The sequence below is a fragment of the Leucoraja erinacea genome, chromosome 3 (assembly GCF_028641065.1).
Source record: "Leucoraja erinacea ecotype New England chromosome 3, Leri_hhj_1, whole genome shotgun sequence".
In the NCBI taxonomy this organism is placed as follows: domain Eukaryota; kingdom Metazoa; phylum Chordata; class Chondrichthyes; order Rajiformes; family Rajidae; genus Leucoraja; species Leucoraja erinaceus.
In genome coordinates, this window is record NC_073379.1 from 13,961,703 (window position 1) to 13,977,675 (window position 15,973).

At 41.8% G+C, this 15,973-nt stretch overlaps 1 protein-coding gene across 3 annotated transcripts in view; it reads right to left on the reverse strand.

Moving 5' to 3' along the window:
• The window catches only part of arhgef28a (Rho guanine nucleotide exchange factor (GEF) 28a), a 259,871-nt gene that overhangs the window by 220,516 nt on the left and 23,382 nt on the right, over positions 1–15,973 (reverse strand). For 2 of the 3 annotated variants that reach the window (XM_055632136.1, XM_055632138.1), the window contains exons 2-3: positions 9,444–9,517; positions 5,286–5,355 (exon numbers count right to left, since the gene is read on the reverse strand). In XM_055632136.1, coding sequence (XP_055488111.1) covers positions 5,286–5,355; positions 9,444–9,503 — 130 coding nt within the window. In that variant the 5' untranslated portion in view covers positions 9,504–9,517. Of the gene's footprint in view, positions 1–5,285; positions 5,356–9,443; positions 9,521–15,973 lie in introns of all 3 variants that reach the window. The other variant, XM_055632137.1, reaches the window with a different exon arrangement.

Genomic DNA, 15,973 nt, shown 5'->3' on the forward strand with positions numbered 1-15,973 from the left:
AGTTTGGGGAGAGGAGGTTACTGGGGGTGGAGGTAAAGATAGATGCTGGAATTTGATAAGTAAGACAAGTGATGTGGATCCATTCTCTGGACGAAGTCCACAAAAATGGCATTTGATATTTAAAAGCCTAAAATATGCTTTAGCAGAAGCCTCAAAAAATGTCCTGTGAATTTAGCCGGGTGAATAATTCATGTAGGCAGTCCGTTGATTTGCTCGATTAATAAGATTTGCTTTACTCATTTAGTATCCTTTGCTTCGACCCAAAACGTCACCCATTCCTTCTCTCCAGAGATGCTGCCTGTCCCACTGAGTTACTCCAGCATTTTGTGTCCACCTTTAGTATGCTTTGCTTCTATTTTCCATCTAAAGAACATTCACCACGTCTATTTCTACCTTACTTCCTCATTTGTAACCCAATTTAATGTTTTAATCCAGGCTTACACATATCTATAGGATGAAATTCAGACCAACTAGAAAATAGGTGCAGATGGAGGCCATTCGGCCCTTCGAGCCGGCACTGCCATTCATTATGATCATGGCTGATCGTCCCCAATCAATAACCCGTGCCTGCCTTATCCCCATATCCCTTGACTACACTAGCCCCTAGAGCTCTATCTAACTCTCTCTTAAATCCATCCAGTGACTTGGCCTCCACTGCCCTCTGTGGCAGGGAATTCCATAAATTCACAACTCTCTGGGTGAAAAAGTTTTTTCTCACCTCAATCTTAAATGGCCTCCCCTTTATTCTAAGACTGTGACCCCTGGTTCTGGACTCGCCCAACATTCGGAACATTTTTCCTGCATCTAGCTTGTCCAGTCCTTTTATAATTTTATATGTTTCTGTAAGATCCCCCTCATCCTTCTAAACTCCAGCTATTCCAAGGCTAGTCTTTTCAATCTTTCCTCATATGACCGTCCCGCCATCCTCCAACAATGGTGGAGGAATCAACGTTGAAGTAAAAAAATGTCAACTGTATCAGGTCGATTTGTATGTAGGAAGAGAGTAATGAGAGAGAGAATGGGAGAAAGTAAGGAACATGCATGTCTCCTCTCAGCCCGTGTTGGATACCATTTGTTGGATCTATCGCAGTCGCTGCCTCAAAAAGGCTGGCAATATCATCAAGGACCCACACCATCCTGGCCACACACAAATCTCCCTGCTACCTTCAGGTAGAAGGTACAGGAGCCTGAAGACTGCAACAACCAGGTTCAGGAATAGTTACTTCCCCACAGCGATCAGGCTATTAAACTTGGCTCGGACAAAACTCTGAACATTAATAGCCCATTATCTGTTATTTGCACTTTATCAGTTTATTTATTCATGTGTGTATTTACGTATATAATGGTATATGGACACACTGATCTGTTTTGTAGTCAATGCCTACTATGTTCTGTTGTGCTGAAGCAAAGCAAGAATTTCATCGTCCTATCAGGGACACATGACAATAAACTCTCTTGACTCTTGACTTGATGTAAAATACAAAAAGGTGAAATTGGAATCACAAGAGAATGTAGATATTGGAACCTAGAACTAAAACAGGAGGCTGAAAGAACTCGTGTTCAAGAAGGAACTGCAGATGCTGGAAAATCAAAGGTACACAAAAATGATGGAGAAACTCAGCGGGTGCAGCAGCATCTATGGAGCGAAGGAGATAGGTAACGTTTCGGGCCGAAACCCTTCAACCCGAAACCGGCTGAAAGAACTCAGCAGGTCAAGCAGCATCTGTGGAGGCAAACAGTCGACATTTCAGGTTAAGACCCTTAACTAGGACTGTGAGCGGATGGGAAGGACTGCCAGTATATGGTGGTACAAAGGGAATTATAACAGGATGGGAGGGAATAATGGTCAGATGGATTGAGGGAGGGGTGACACAGAGCCTGGTAAGTGATAGGTGGAGCTGGATGGCAGAGGATGAATAAAGGGAAAAGAAAACAAGGTAGACAGGTGAGTGTCTGTGGGAGAAGAGCACCAACAAAAGCAACAAAAGCCTCTCACTGTACCTCGGTACACGTGACAATAAACCAAACTGGTAGTGGTTTATTGAAAAGATTAATTTAGTCTTTCATCTGCAGTATAAAAATGGTTCATTGCAACTGGACAATTTGTGTTGCAATGGGCTTTATTATCCTTTCTGTTAACTTTAATAAAAAAGAACATCAGGCTGTGTGTAATCAGCATCTTGATCCACATTGAGCTTGTATCATACAGACCGAGCAACTTAATTCCCCGATAGTCTTTTAAAATACATGAATACAAATTCATCCCAAATGACAGTGAGGAGACAGATGGCAGTACGGTGGTGCAGCGGTAGAGACCCGGGTTTGATCATGACCACGGGTGCTGGCTGTACGGAGTTTGTACATTCTCCCCTTGACCTGCATGAGTATTCCCTTGGAGCTCGTTTCCTCCCACACTCCAAAACGTATAGGTTTGTAGGTTAATTAGCTTGGTGAAATTGTAAATTGTCCCTAGTGTGTAGGATCGTGTTATTATGTGGGGGATCTTAGGTGTTTAGGTGTCTGGGCGGCGCGGGCCACATCGCTGTGGCCTCTGCAATCCGTCTGTCTTTTTTTAATTTTCTTGTCTCGTTTGAGTGTATTTTACAGTGGGTTTTTATAACTCGGTGTGTGTGGGGGGGGGGGGGGGGGGGCTTTAAAAATATTTTCCCTGTACGGTGGACCCGACCTTTTCCCTGTCGGGTCTCCGTTGTCGTTGGGACCCAGCACCGTGGGCGGCCTCCAACCGGAACGACCTGGGGGCTCCAGTCGCAGAGCCTGCGGACTTACTACCATCGCGGACTGGCCGAGTTCGGAGCGGGAGGAGCTGTGGTGGCGCGCTGCTGCGGCCCGATCCCGGAGATTCGGAGGCTCCAGCCACAGGTCTGGTGGACGGTGACACCGGGAGCCCGCGGGTCCCTGGTGGGAGACCGCTTTTCGGGGCTTCGCAACGGCGACTTCTCCCGCCCTAGTTGCGGGGTTGAGGATGACCTGGAGCGGGGCCTTACATCTCCCCGGGAGGCTTCAAATTGCCGCGGGACTTGCTAGCGCCTGCCGGGGGCTCCAACATCAAGATCCGGAGCGTGGCCTTGCATCGCCCCGCGCGGCTTTAACAGCCGCGGGACCTGCTAGCGCCCGCCGGGGGCCCCAGCATCAAGACACGGAGCGTGGCCTTGCATCGCCCGGCGCGGCTTTAAAGACAGCAGGACTTATTTACCATCGCCCGTCGGGGGCTTTGACTTTGACATCGGGAGGAGAATGGGGAGTGCAGGGGAGAGATAAGACTTTGCCTTCCATCACAGTGAGGAAGAGATTCACTGTGATGGATGTTTGTGTAAATTGTGTTGTGTCTTGGTTCTTCTTCTTGTTGTATGACTGCAGAAACCAAATTTTGTTTGAACTTCTGGGTTCAAATGACAACAAATAAAATCTAATCTAATCTAATCTAATCGCTGGTCGGCGTGGACTCGGTGGGCTGAAGGGCCTGTTTCCGTGCTGTATTTCTAAACTAAGAAGCTCTAAAACTAAGAGCTCGGCCAGGAATGAATTTCTAGATATTCAGTCATTAACAGAAATATAACCAGAAATGAAAGTAGCGTGTTATGATCCAGTACAGGAACCAATAAAAAAAAGTTATGTTTGTGAAATGATCATGAAAAATTAAAGTTACTGTCACCTCATTAAAGATCAAACCGGAAATTTGCAAATAAATAGGATGATTATTACAATCACACAAACAAATTGCTTTTTCAAAAGGCTGCGATGAATCAACATTTTATTGCTGGTTTAAGGTTAATTAACTAAAACTTCTGCCACTGAATGTTTAGTGATTCACTGGAAGGTGCAGTCAGTGTTTGAATTACTGTTAAGGTTCATTAAGTGTTCCCTCCTTTCAATTTCAATCAGTACATTAACTTGGCACCGATTATATTAAACTGAAGCATTAATCATAATCTAAATTCTTCATCAGTTTATTAATTAATTGAATGCCTAATAATGTTGGCCAATAAAAATATTCCCAATGGATTATATATCAAAGTGTTCATTACTTTAATTTTAAAATATTAACACCAATTCTGCTGAAATCTGTCCATTTATTTACCATGGTTATAGAATGCTACAGTTAATTCAGTTCTCAATGTTGCTATTCTAGATGGACTATAAAGAACAATGATAACTGTAAACCATGGGAATGCTTGCCATCATTCACATGAACAGAATGATTGAAAAGAGTTGCTCCCTGTTTTTTTTGTTTTAATAATTTATGATCCAGAAACGCAATTTCAACAATACATACATTATTATTTAAATTCTTTACATTTGCTTCAATTAAATAAATTAATTTTGAAAGCAAGACTTCGAGAACCAGATTGGGTTTTTAACACCATTAGATGGCAATAAATGTCTATGCATGTATTTTAACCTATAGGATGAGGAAGGAGGGGAGGGTGGGAGGACTCATTGAAACCTATCAAATAATGAAATGCCTAGATAGAATAGGAGGCTCCGAAGAAGGGTCCCGACCCTGAAATGTCATCTATCCATTTTCTCCAGAGATGCTGCCTGACCCACTGAGTTACTCCAGCATATTGTGTCTGTCCTTGGATGTGGAGAGGATGTTTCCAATAGCAGGACAGTCTAGGACCAGAGGGCATAACCTTAAAATGAAAGAATGTACCTTTAGAATGGAGATGATGATACATTTCTTTAGTCTGAGGGTGGCGAACCTGTGGAGTTCATTGCCAAAGACAGATGTGGAGGCCAAATCATTGGGTATTTTTAAAGCTGAGATTGATATGTTCTTGATTGATAGGGTGTCAAAGGTTACGGTGAGAGGCAGGAGAATTGGGTTGAGAGGGGAAAATAGATCGGCCATGATCGAATGGCAGAGCAGGCTCGATGGGTTTAAGGGCCTAATTTTGCTCCTATGTCTTTGTCTTCATCCCCAGAGCTATAGCTGATCTGAACCGGCCCTGCTGAGTGCCCCCCCACCCCCATGAATTGTCTCCCTCGGATGGTCACGTTGCATATCGACCCGGCTCAGACACAATTGCACTTTAGACTGTTTTGACTGTTTCACTGTTCTTTTTATAAATCATGTTTCTCGGGGTATCTAAATCTAAATTTTATTAGTTGTATATGTATATGACATCGGATGGAAGCTGCATACCAAATCTCGTTGCACATATGTGCAATGGCAATAAATGATATTATTATTATTATTATTATTACCTATGCTCCTTTCCAAATTTGTGCATCATTTTCAAATATTGAACAATCTCCAGTACCTGTATCCAGTAAGTTTTGATGCACTTCATCCAGTGATGAACTTCTTTGGTCTTCCACAATGCTAACAGGCTAAATTGATGGAAGAAAATTAATTAGTCTCGTCAACATGCACAATTGTTTTTTAGATATCGGTTAATCACACAGCCAAATAAACAGAAAACTGTGTCATATCCTCTCTCAGCACTGGGCCAAATTCTCATTATGCTGTAACTAATTACTCTGCAAATAAGAAACATCATAATCTTACGTCTTGGGTACAATCAAAATTATCACCCTGATAATTTTAAAGTCATTTTGTTCTTTACAAAAACAGTTGCAAAGAAATATGTTCAGCCAACTATTGGCTTCCCAGAATAATGCAAATGGGGCCAAAAATAAATCCTTTGTCTGTATCTTTTCCAAAAGAGTAAAAACTTGGATCTTAATGTGTGGCCATTAATACAAGTTCTCAAAATAAAAAGGAGAGAAAATGAATATCATATGATCCTCCACGGATGCAGTGTGTTACGGACAATGGGCTTAAGTATTTTTACAATACTGTGTGCGTGTGCGCGTGTGCGCGTGTGTGTGTTAAAGAGGAATAAAATCATGCACCAATCTACTGATCATTAATGGTGTTTCATCTATTGAAGTTGAAAAGAAAAGTTTGTACAACTGTAATCAACATGCACAGTTCAAGTTTCATAATAGGCCTGCTATTTTCTTTTATTTCTTTCTCTTGCTCTATAAATTACAGCTGACAGCTCAATGCCTTATCCAAGAGAAAATTAAGTCCAGATTTTCACAATGCAGTACTTAGGAAACCACTGGCACCGCATCCACCCTGAATTTTAGTCCTTCAAAGTTTGCTTCCATTATACCTTATCATAACCGATCTAGGTTATTGCAATATATGTCAAGGGATATGTCAAATTGGCTAATTACTTACTTTTAGTAATATATGAATTTTAAAATCAGTTTGGTAAGATCTGCAAACGTTTCATTACTTTCTATCAAAGCTTTCAGGTCTGGACATTGCACAATGCTCTGCATTCAAACTACATTAAAATACAGTTCTGAGTATCCCATGCCACCATTCTTTGAACTCAATTTTTAATACAAAGTATTTTCAAAGGTTAATTCCAATGATAAATGTGACACACAAATCAATTACGAGTATAATTGGTACAATCTTTAAGAATTTATTATGAGGGCCCCATAGTTTTGCCAGTTTACAAAATACCACAACAAGGAGCCAAGGTAAACCTTAATCTACTCCTTAAAGGGGATGCAGCACTTTGGTTTGTTCACAATAAATAATAAACAAGTAAAGCTGTTCATCTAATATTAAAACTTATGCCACAATAAATTCATAAATTAATTTAATGTCTTGACATAAACTAGCAGGTAAACTTACACTTTAAACATACATAAGCAATGTTTCAGCACATTATGGAAAACATGCTTTTTGCATTAAATAATGCAATAATCCTAGTTCATCGTCTGAGTTGTTCACCCATTTGAATATAATAATTGGGTGGCAGTTCCAAAGTTTTATTACTCAGGCGGTTTGATGGGCTAATGAATGTTCTTGTGCATGTGCTTATTGCTGGATAATTCAGCCTGGCAACAAGGCCCTTCCCTTTTACACAATCTATTGCACAGAGGAAATGAGACGGCTTCCAGAGGTGGGGTCAAGCCTGAGTCCACAGGGATCATGATGCATTTCCAGAGATCTTGATGCATTTGCTCATCAGAAGCACAGAGGATATACAATAGAAAATGTGGACTATGCAAGTGAGATCCATAATCCAAGTGTAAGGTTGGTTTTAAGAGAGTAGGGTTGTTAGTTTAGGGATACGATTGCAAGTCAGAGTCCAGCTTTGTAGTCCAGAGAAAGGCTTGATAGTTGCTAAGATCAGTAATTGGGGGCTAGGTTCACTAGCCGATGAGTGTTTGGTTGTCAGGGTAGAGAGGGGGTTACAAGATACAAGATACAAGATACAATTTAATTGTCATTTGGACCCCTTGAGGTCCAAACGAAATGCCGTTTCTGCAGCCATACATTCCAAACAAATAGACCCAAGAAAGGCCATCACATGCTGTGATGGTTGCCAAAAAACTTATCTCTCCACTGCACTCTCCCCCCCCCCCCCCCGATGTCAGGTCAAAGGGCTAGGCGATGGCAATTGTCCCGCTTAGCCACGCCGGGTGGTGCGAGGTGCACACCGGGTTTGGTTGAGCCCCCGGGTAGTCCCGGGGGGTTGGTCAGGCCCCGGCCAGGAGCTCTGGAAGTTGGCAGGGTTTGATTGTCAGGTGGAGATAGGATACGGTTTGGTTGTGAGGTAGAGGTGGGGTAAGGTGCTTGGTTGCTATGTTTCGTTGTTGGGGAGTACAATTGGTAGTCAAGGTGGGATCAGTGGTCTAGATCAGGTCACCAGGTCAATAGGTGGAGGTTGGGATATGCAATCATCGCAAGCTGTAGGCACCATGAAAGCTTGCCTCTGTATGGGCAGAGGATGGTTTGAACCAGGTAAAGGTGAAAGGAAATTCTGGAAATAGTCGCAGGCGGCCTTGCACATTGTTGGTAGGCTGTGCACATTGTTGGCTATAAATGGAAATGTCCAGAGATCTTGATGCATTTGCTCATCAGAGGCACAGAGGATATAAAATAGAAAATCTGGACTATGCAGGTCAAAAGATTGTTGATTGTGCAGATATATTCATACTGCAGCAGTGGAGACCCGGGTTCGAACCAGACTATGCTGGCTGTACAGAGTTTGTACTTTCAGAGTTTAGTATGTTTCAAGAGAAAAGTTAGATTTTTCTATTTTCTCCCCTTGACCTGCTCTTAGGGCTAAAGGGTAATCAAGGGATATGAGTAAAAAGCAGAGGTCTCAGTGGGCCAAAGGGGTTTTCTGCGCTGTATATTGATTTGCGCTGGAAACTAAAATTAATTTCCCCCAAAAAATTAAACTTTCAAAAAAATGATGTTTCAAAGCCATGATCATATTGAGTGGCTGGCGGAAGCTGGAGTAAACTCCTTTTCAAGGGGCAGTGACTACTCCTGCACCTATTTTTATATTAATGATCTGGATTTTGAAGGCAATCCCCTTGACCTGCGTGGGGGCAGTTTAGCTGTGAGGATCTGCTAGGAGACTGGGGTTCTTGGATACACTGGGTGAGTGGGCAAAAGGGCATACAGATAATGTGGATAGGTAAATTGGCTTAGGTATAAATGGTAAATTGTTCCTAATGAAGGTAGGCATGCAGGTAGTATGGTGTTAGCTTTCATGCAAAAGGATTTGAGTATAGGAGCAGAGAGGTTCTACTGCATCGCTTGGTGAGACCACACCTGGAGTTTTGACAGTTTTGGTCTCAGTCTGAGGCCGAAGGGCCTGATTCCTGGGATGTCTGCTTATGCTGGATGGACTCTCTCTAGAAACTATTGAAGGGGATCTAAGAAACTAAAAATTCTTAAGTTCCCCCAAAAGAATGTTAGGGAAGTCCAACAAGGGGTCTTTCCTTGAAAAAGATGAGAAAACTTTGTCAAAATGGGGAATCTCTGGAACTCTCTGCCAAGAGCTTGGCTATATGGGGAGTGATGTGGCCCTTGTGGCTAAGGGGAAGGGGGTATGAAGACACCTGAGTTGGATGATCACCGTTGGCGGTGCAGGCTCGAATGCCAAATGGCCTACTGCGATGTTTCAAAACATGAAATCTTTGCTTATGAAAATTTTCAAAACAGATCCCTATGGGTAAACAGATGTATCATCATATCCAAGCAATCTAATCTCACAGAAATATGTAATATCCCAAATATTGTCAAAGAACACTAAATGGACGCTCAGTCCGACCCGGATTGTCAAAGCTGCCACAGCCAGACATAAAAACAGTTTTTATCCACGAGTAGTTGCTCTACTCAACAGCCAAACATTTGTAGCCTCCCTTTGATCTGGTATTTTGTTGGATCACATACTTGATCAATGGTGTTTTATCATTAATGTTTTATTATTATTAATGTTTAATGTTTTCTGAGTCATTCGTAATTGTCACTGTATGTTATGTTGTTACTTGTGGGTGGAGCACCAAGGCAAATTCCTTGTATGTGAATACTTGGCCAATAAACGTACTTGCTTACTTACTTAAACTGGACGGTGAAGCAATAAATCAATTACCTTAATGCCGGCCTTCCCATCAAAGTGTCCTGATGACTGATCAGTTTCACAGGTAGGCATCTCAAAACAAGATCCTGCTTGAAAATATAAGCAAAGGTTTTTAGTGACTTGGGCAATTAAATGTTTAGTTATAACCTCTCAGAAGTGAGATGATACTACTGCTGAATGTCGTAAATATCACTACACCGCAAATAAATTATATTGGGCATGCAGGCAAAGAATCTCACTGTGCCTAGTCACATGTGACAATAAAGTATTCCTATTCCTAAATTCACCCGCATTCCAAAACAAACCCCTGTTCCACCCTGCATGAGTATCCCATGAGTAGAATTATATTGAATTAAGAATTAATTTTACAACATTTAAATAGACCAGTATCAACAGTGTATCCATCCTTGTCTCATCTGACCCCCATCAACATATCAAATACATCTAAAACCACGTAATACCTCTAGGTAATTCTACATTCTCAACACACCCTACTCCCCACCGGGTGGCGCCAGCAATGGCTACCTCGTCAACAGTCTGCCTGTCCTTGCCTTCTTTGTGTCCGTTTTGTATGTGGTAAATGAATGCTTTTTAGTGTTCTTTAGCTTGCTTTATGCGAGTTGTGGGGGGTGGGAAGGGGGAGTTGGGGGAAACTTTTTTCTAATCTCTTACCTCGACAGAGGCGTGATATTTTTCTTGATCGTATCTCTGTCCACATTGCAGCTTAACATCGTGGAGTTGGCGGCCTTTGCTAGAGATCGACCGGGCGCTCCATCGCGGGAGCCTGCGGACTTATCATCATGGAGTTTGTGATCCATGTCAAGGGTCGACTTTGGGGCTCCAACCGTGGGAGCCTCCGGTCTCTGGTTAGAGACCGACATCGGGGACTCCAAGGGGCGGGAGTTATGACCGCCCCACCACGGGGGCCTCGACCACGTTGGGGCTTTGATCAACCCAACTGCGGATGGTTCAACTGCCCCGCCCATGGGAGAATAAAGAGGAATGAAATTGGCCTTTATTGCCTTCCATCACAGTGAGGAACATGGGGAATCCAATGTGGTGGATGTTATGTTAACTTTTATGTAGTTGTGTGTCTTGTTGCTCTTTTTGTTAGTATGGCTGTATGGTATTTCGAATTTCCCTGTACCTTAATTGGTACACTTGACAATAAGATGACCTTTGAACCTTGAGTTATCATCATTTTCTGCCCACTGAGTTAATCCAGCATTTTGTGCCTATCTTCGGTGTAAATCAGTATCTGCAGTTCCTTCCTACACATTTTCTTACTAGATTCGGCCTCCCCACAGATAGAGGCATACTTCCTGTATGATTGCATCCCTTCCTAACTTTAAAGATCTCAACCAGTTCAGCTCTCAGTCTTCTCTATCAGTCTGTCAGTCCTCACCCTGTATGCGTGCACCTTTTAGTTCCTGCATGTAATCATTGTGCAGAGACCACTGCTGGGAAGTGCAGGTTTGGCCATTGCAAATCCTCCCTGCATTCCCTCTACTGTTTTTATTTCATTCTGTAAACTAGAAAAGTTACTTCAAATTAAAATTTAATATTGAACCTTTTGTAGTTTATTATGGTTCTTATAGAGTACTACGTTTACATATCCTTTCTGCTACTGCAAGTTCCGTTTCCGGGCATATGACAATAAAACACTCTTGACTGTTGACTCTTGTACGGTAAAGAGAACAATGACTGGTTGCCGGTTTCGGCAACTCAAACACCCAGGCACAAAGGAGATTCCAAAGAGTGTTGGAATCTGCCGTTTGGTTACTGACTTTCTCCACCATCGAAGGCATTGATCGGAGACTTTGCCTCAAAAAGGCAGCACGCATCATATAGGACCCGCACCACACTCTTATTTCACTCCCGCCATTGGGAAGAAGGTAGGGGAATCCGAGAACCATGATCTCCAGCTTCAGTAACAGATTCTTCCCAACAACCATCAGGCTATTGAACACTGCAAACATAAAATATACTACAAACTATCTTGGTTGCACTAGGAACTTTGGGTTTTCACTTTGTTTTGCAGTATTATAGGCATGTTTTATTTATTGAACCTTGTTTGTTAGTTCAATGATATTATTGATTGAATACTGTGTTTACAGGCCTGTTATGCTACAGCAGGTAAGAATTTCATTGTTCCATTTGGGCACATATGACAATTGAACACTCTTTACTCTTACTCTTGAGGTAAGCAATAATAAACTCAGTTTTAAAAAGTTTTGCTGAACATTGTGCAGTCCTGGGACTGTAAAACGAATTTTCTAAATATGTTCTTTCATTCCCGCAGAAGAACATCGTATATATATTTAAAATATTTCAGTTCTCTTCAACTTCCGTCTTTATATTTGCTCTTTACGCATGTTTAATAATGAGTTGCAAATTTCCAAAAATTATCATGCTGGAAGATAAGTCAGATAAAATCTCATCCCTGTGAAAGGTTTTGTCTGACCTTCTACGTTTAATGAAATGAGGACCGTAACCTACATTAGAATCACAATTTTATTTAAAAACATCGACAGGAAATGCCAATACAATGGCTCATACCTGTGCAATGATACTGATAATTAAATACAGAATTCTAGCCCCACTCTGTCAAAGTTTCCAAGGCCAATCAAATTAATTTCTTTGTTTTCCTTGTCCTGTAGCAATGTATTTCTTTTTTTTTTAATATTTTTATTAGAAGCAATGTACAATAATAAGACATGAATAGCATATTACATTTCATGTACAACTTCTTATTTTAAATGTAATAGGAAGAAAAAAGTAAGAAAAGCAAGAAATAGAGAGAAAGAGAATATTATATAAAGTGGTGATGTTGTTAGTTTGTGAAAAAAAGAGAGAAAAAGAGCCCATAAAGCTGTAAAGCCCGAGAGAGAAAACAAAAAGGAGAGGTGAAACAAGAAAAACAAAAAAGAATAGAGAAGAAAGAAAAGAAAAAATTAAAGAAAAATTGAAAGGGATATACAATGAAAGGGATATAGCAATGTATTTCTAATGAAGATAGACACAAATGCTGGAGCAACTCAATGGGTCAGGTAGCATCTCTGGAGAAAAGGAACAGAATCGGAGTCTGAAGAATGGTTCTGACCCAAAATGTCACCTGTTCCTTTTCTCTAGAGATGCTGTCTGACCCGCTGAGTTTCTCCAGCACTTTGTGTCTATCTTCAGTATAAACCAACAACTGCAGTTCCTTCCTACACAATGTATTTCTAATTCCGCACTATATCTGGAATGAAATATTTGACACCAAAGTATATTACCTTACAAATTATGCAACTGGTGCTTATGGTTGGAAGTCCATCTTATTTTGTCCAATATTATTTCAGATGTATTGAGCTTAGAAGCTCGTCTCATGAATTCCATCCCACTATCTCCTTCCCCCCAGTGCCACAAGGGGGCTCTGGTTTCAGAAATAGCTCTCACTACGTATAACAGAAATATCTGTCTTCCCAACAATCAAGAAATAGCCGTTAAAAGCAACCCCACCTTGCCTGTAGAAAACAGCTCATTCAAATCAGCTTTGTACATGAAACTCTGAGATAATAGAGTAGAACCCAGAATCCCTCATGAGGTTAAACATTCTTTCTACATGATCGAATCTTAACCAAAATTCAATTACGTATTTTGTGTGCTTAGGGCATTTCTATAACTTCATTTCCAGTTCTTTACATGCATGAGTTATCATATTGTATGTTAAAATTGACAATCACTGATGCCAATTGACATACACTGAGGTTTGCACAATTTAGCTCAACAGCATGCGAGATTGTCTATTTTAATAGCAAGAATAAAAAGCAGAACATGGTTTAATCAGAAAAGGATTGCAGACTGCATCCATTCAAAGGAATCACTGTGTCTTTTTTAGTTTAGTTTGGACATACAGCGCGGAAACAGGCCCTTCAGCCACTGCACATTAACACCATCCTACATTAGGGACAGTTTCTAATTTTACCAAGCCAATTAACCTACAAACCTGTACGTTTTTGGAGTGTGGGAGGAAACTGGAGAACCCGGAGAAAACCCACGCAGGTCCCGGGGAGAAGATACAAACTCCGTACAGACAGCACCCGTAGTCAGGATCGAACCCGGGTCTCTGGCGCTGTAAGGTAGCAACTCTACCACTGCGCCACCGTGCTGTATCATTCTACATGAAACAGAAAGATACTGTGCAAGTACATCAAGCAACGACAAAAATGTGTCCGTGGGGATGCAGCATAAACATAGGGAAGTACAGCTACTACTCAACAGACACTACATCTGGAGTGTTGTGTACAGTTTTAGTCCCTTTATTAAAGAAGGCATATACCTGAATTGAAGGTAATTCAGCAAAGATAACATTGATAACTAGGGTGAAGGTGCTGTCCAATGAATAAAGATTGAGCAGCTTTTGCCTACGTTGTTTGTGGGGTTTCAGAGAATTAGATGACTACATTGAAACATGAGATTCTGAGAGAGCTTGGCAGGGTTGATTCTGAGATGAGATTGCACCTCATGGGAAAATCTAACATCAGTAAATAACAATTCAGAATAACTGAACATCCATTTAAGATAGAAATGAGAAGCTTGTAAATCTTCAGAATTCTCAATCCCAGAGGAACAAGGCAGACAGATTTGAAATCTATAGAGGAGTCAAAGGTAATGATGAGGAACACAGTGAGGAGAGTTGAGCTGATGCCAAAAATAATTCAGCCACAAACTTATTACATGATTGTGCAGCCACCATGGAGCAGCCATAGAAACATAGAAATATTGAAAATAGGTGCAGGAGTAGGCCATTCGGCCCCTCTAGACTGCACCGCCATTCAATAAGATCATGGCTGATCATCCAATTCAGTATCCTGTACCTGCCTTCTCTCCATACCCCTGATCCCTTTAGCCACAAGGGCCACATCTAACTCCCTCTTAAATATAGCCAATGAACTGGCCTCAACCACCTTCTGTGGCAGAGAATTCCAGAGATTCACCACTCTCTGTGAAAAATGTTTTTCTCATCTCGGTCCTAAAAGACTTCCTCCTTATCCTTAAACTGACCCCTTGTTCTGGACTTCCCCAACATCAGGAACAATCTTGCCATATTGCCCATTTTCTGCTTCTTATGTTATATTCTTCCCAATAGGTCTTCGATGTAGGTGTTTAATGTTGGCTCCAGCCAGGATGTTACGCTGAGGCATGTCTGAGGCATCAATCTTTTTAAGGAGGAGTTTTGGTTAAATCCTGTCATCCAAAATGACTACCGCTACAATCAATACACCTTTCGCTGGAACTTCATAATTGTCCCCTTTTCCTGCTAATGTCCTTCATAGCGATTCAGATCTGTCTCCATCATTGCCCTCCTCGTTTCTCACTAATCATCTCAAATCTTCCTTCTGACCCCTCTTTCCTCTTCCCCAATTCTTCAATGAACTTCAGCTGAAGTCCCTTCAATCTCCTTCATCACCTGATCATTTCTCCCTTCTATCATCTTCTTTCCAACATTTCCAATGATCCCCGTCCCAACCATCCCAATTTTTTCGCTAGTAGTTCCTATCTGTTGCCGTCCATTCGCAGCTTTTCTCATCATCTTCCTCTACTCTCCCAAAGAGCTCACCCAGTACTATTCATGCCCTCCAAATGTTCTCAAAAATTAACTCCCCCTTAGAATCATCACCCAGAATCATCCTAATTTGAGGAAAGACATCCCTGTGATTGAGGCAGTGCAGCGTAGGTTCACGAGATTGATCCCTGGGATGGCAAGACTGTCATATGAGGAAAGATTGAAAAGACTAGGCTTGTATTCACTGGAGTTTAGAAGGATGAGGGGATATCTTATAGAAATATATAAAATTATAAAAGGACTAGGCAAGCTAGATGCAGGAAAAATTTTCCCAATGTTGGGCGAGTCCAGAACCAGGGGCCACAGTCTTAGAATAAAGGGGAAGTCAATTAAGACTGAGGTGAGAAAAAACGTTTTCACCCAGAGAGTTGTGAATTTGTGGATTTCCCTGCCACAGAGGGCAGTGGAGGCCAAGTTACTGGATGGATTTAAGAGAGAGTTAGATAGAGCTCTAGGGGCTAGTGGAGTCAATGGATACGGGGAGAAGGCAGGCACGGGTTATTGATTGGGGACGATCAGCCATGATCACAATGAAATGGCGGTGCTGGCTTCAAGGGCCGAATGGCCTCCTCCTGCTGCTATTTTTTATGTTTCTATGTTTACTCTCTACAAATCATCTCTACACCCTGCAATTTGCTTTTCCACATCTCTCCAAGGCCAGTCCCAGCAGGTCTAAAATGCAGAATTTCTAGAGCAAAACAACAAACTGTTGAAACACTCAGCAAGTTGAGCAGTATCTATGGAGGTGAAGGGATGGTTGATGTTTTGATTTGAGACGCTGCATCAAGACAGAGAGGGTATAAAGAAAATAGCCAGTACACAGATGGATGGGGTGGGGGTGTCGGGCACCTCAGGCAGATGGCGCCAGGTGGAGTATCATGGATAGGAAGTGTGAACAAAGGAAGAGAATCATGTGGAGGGTGAGGGGAGAGGG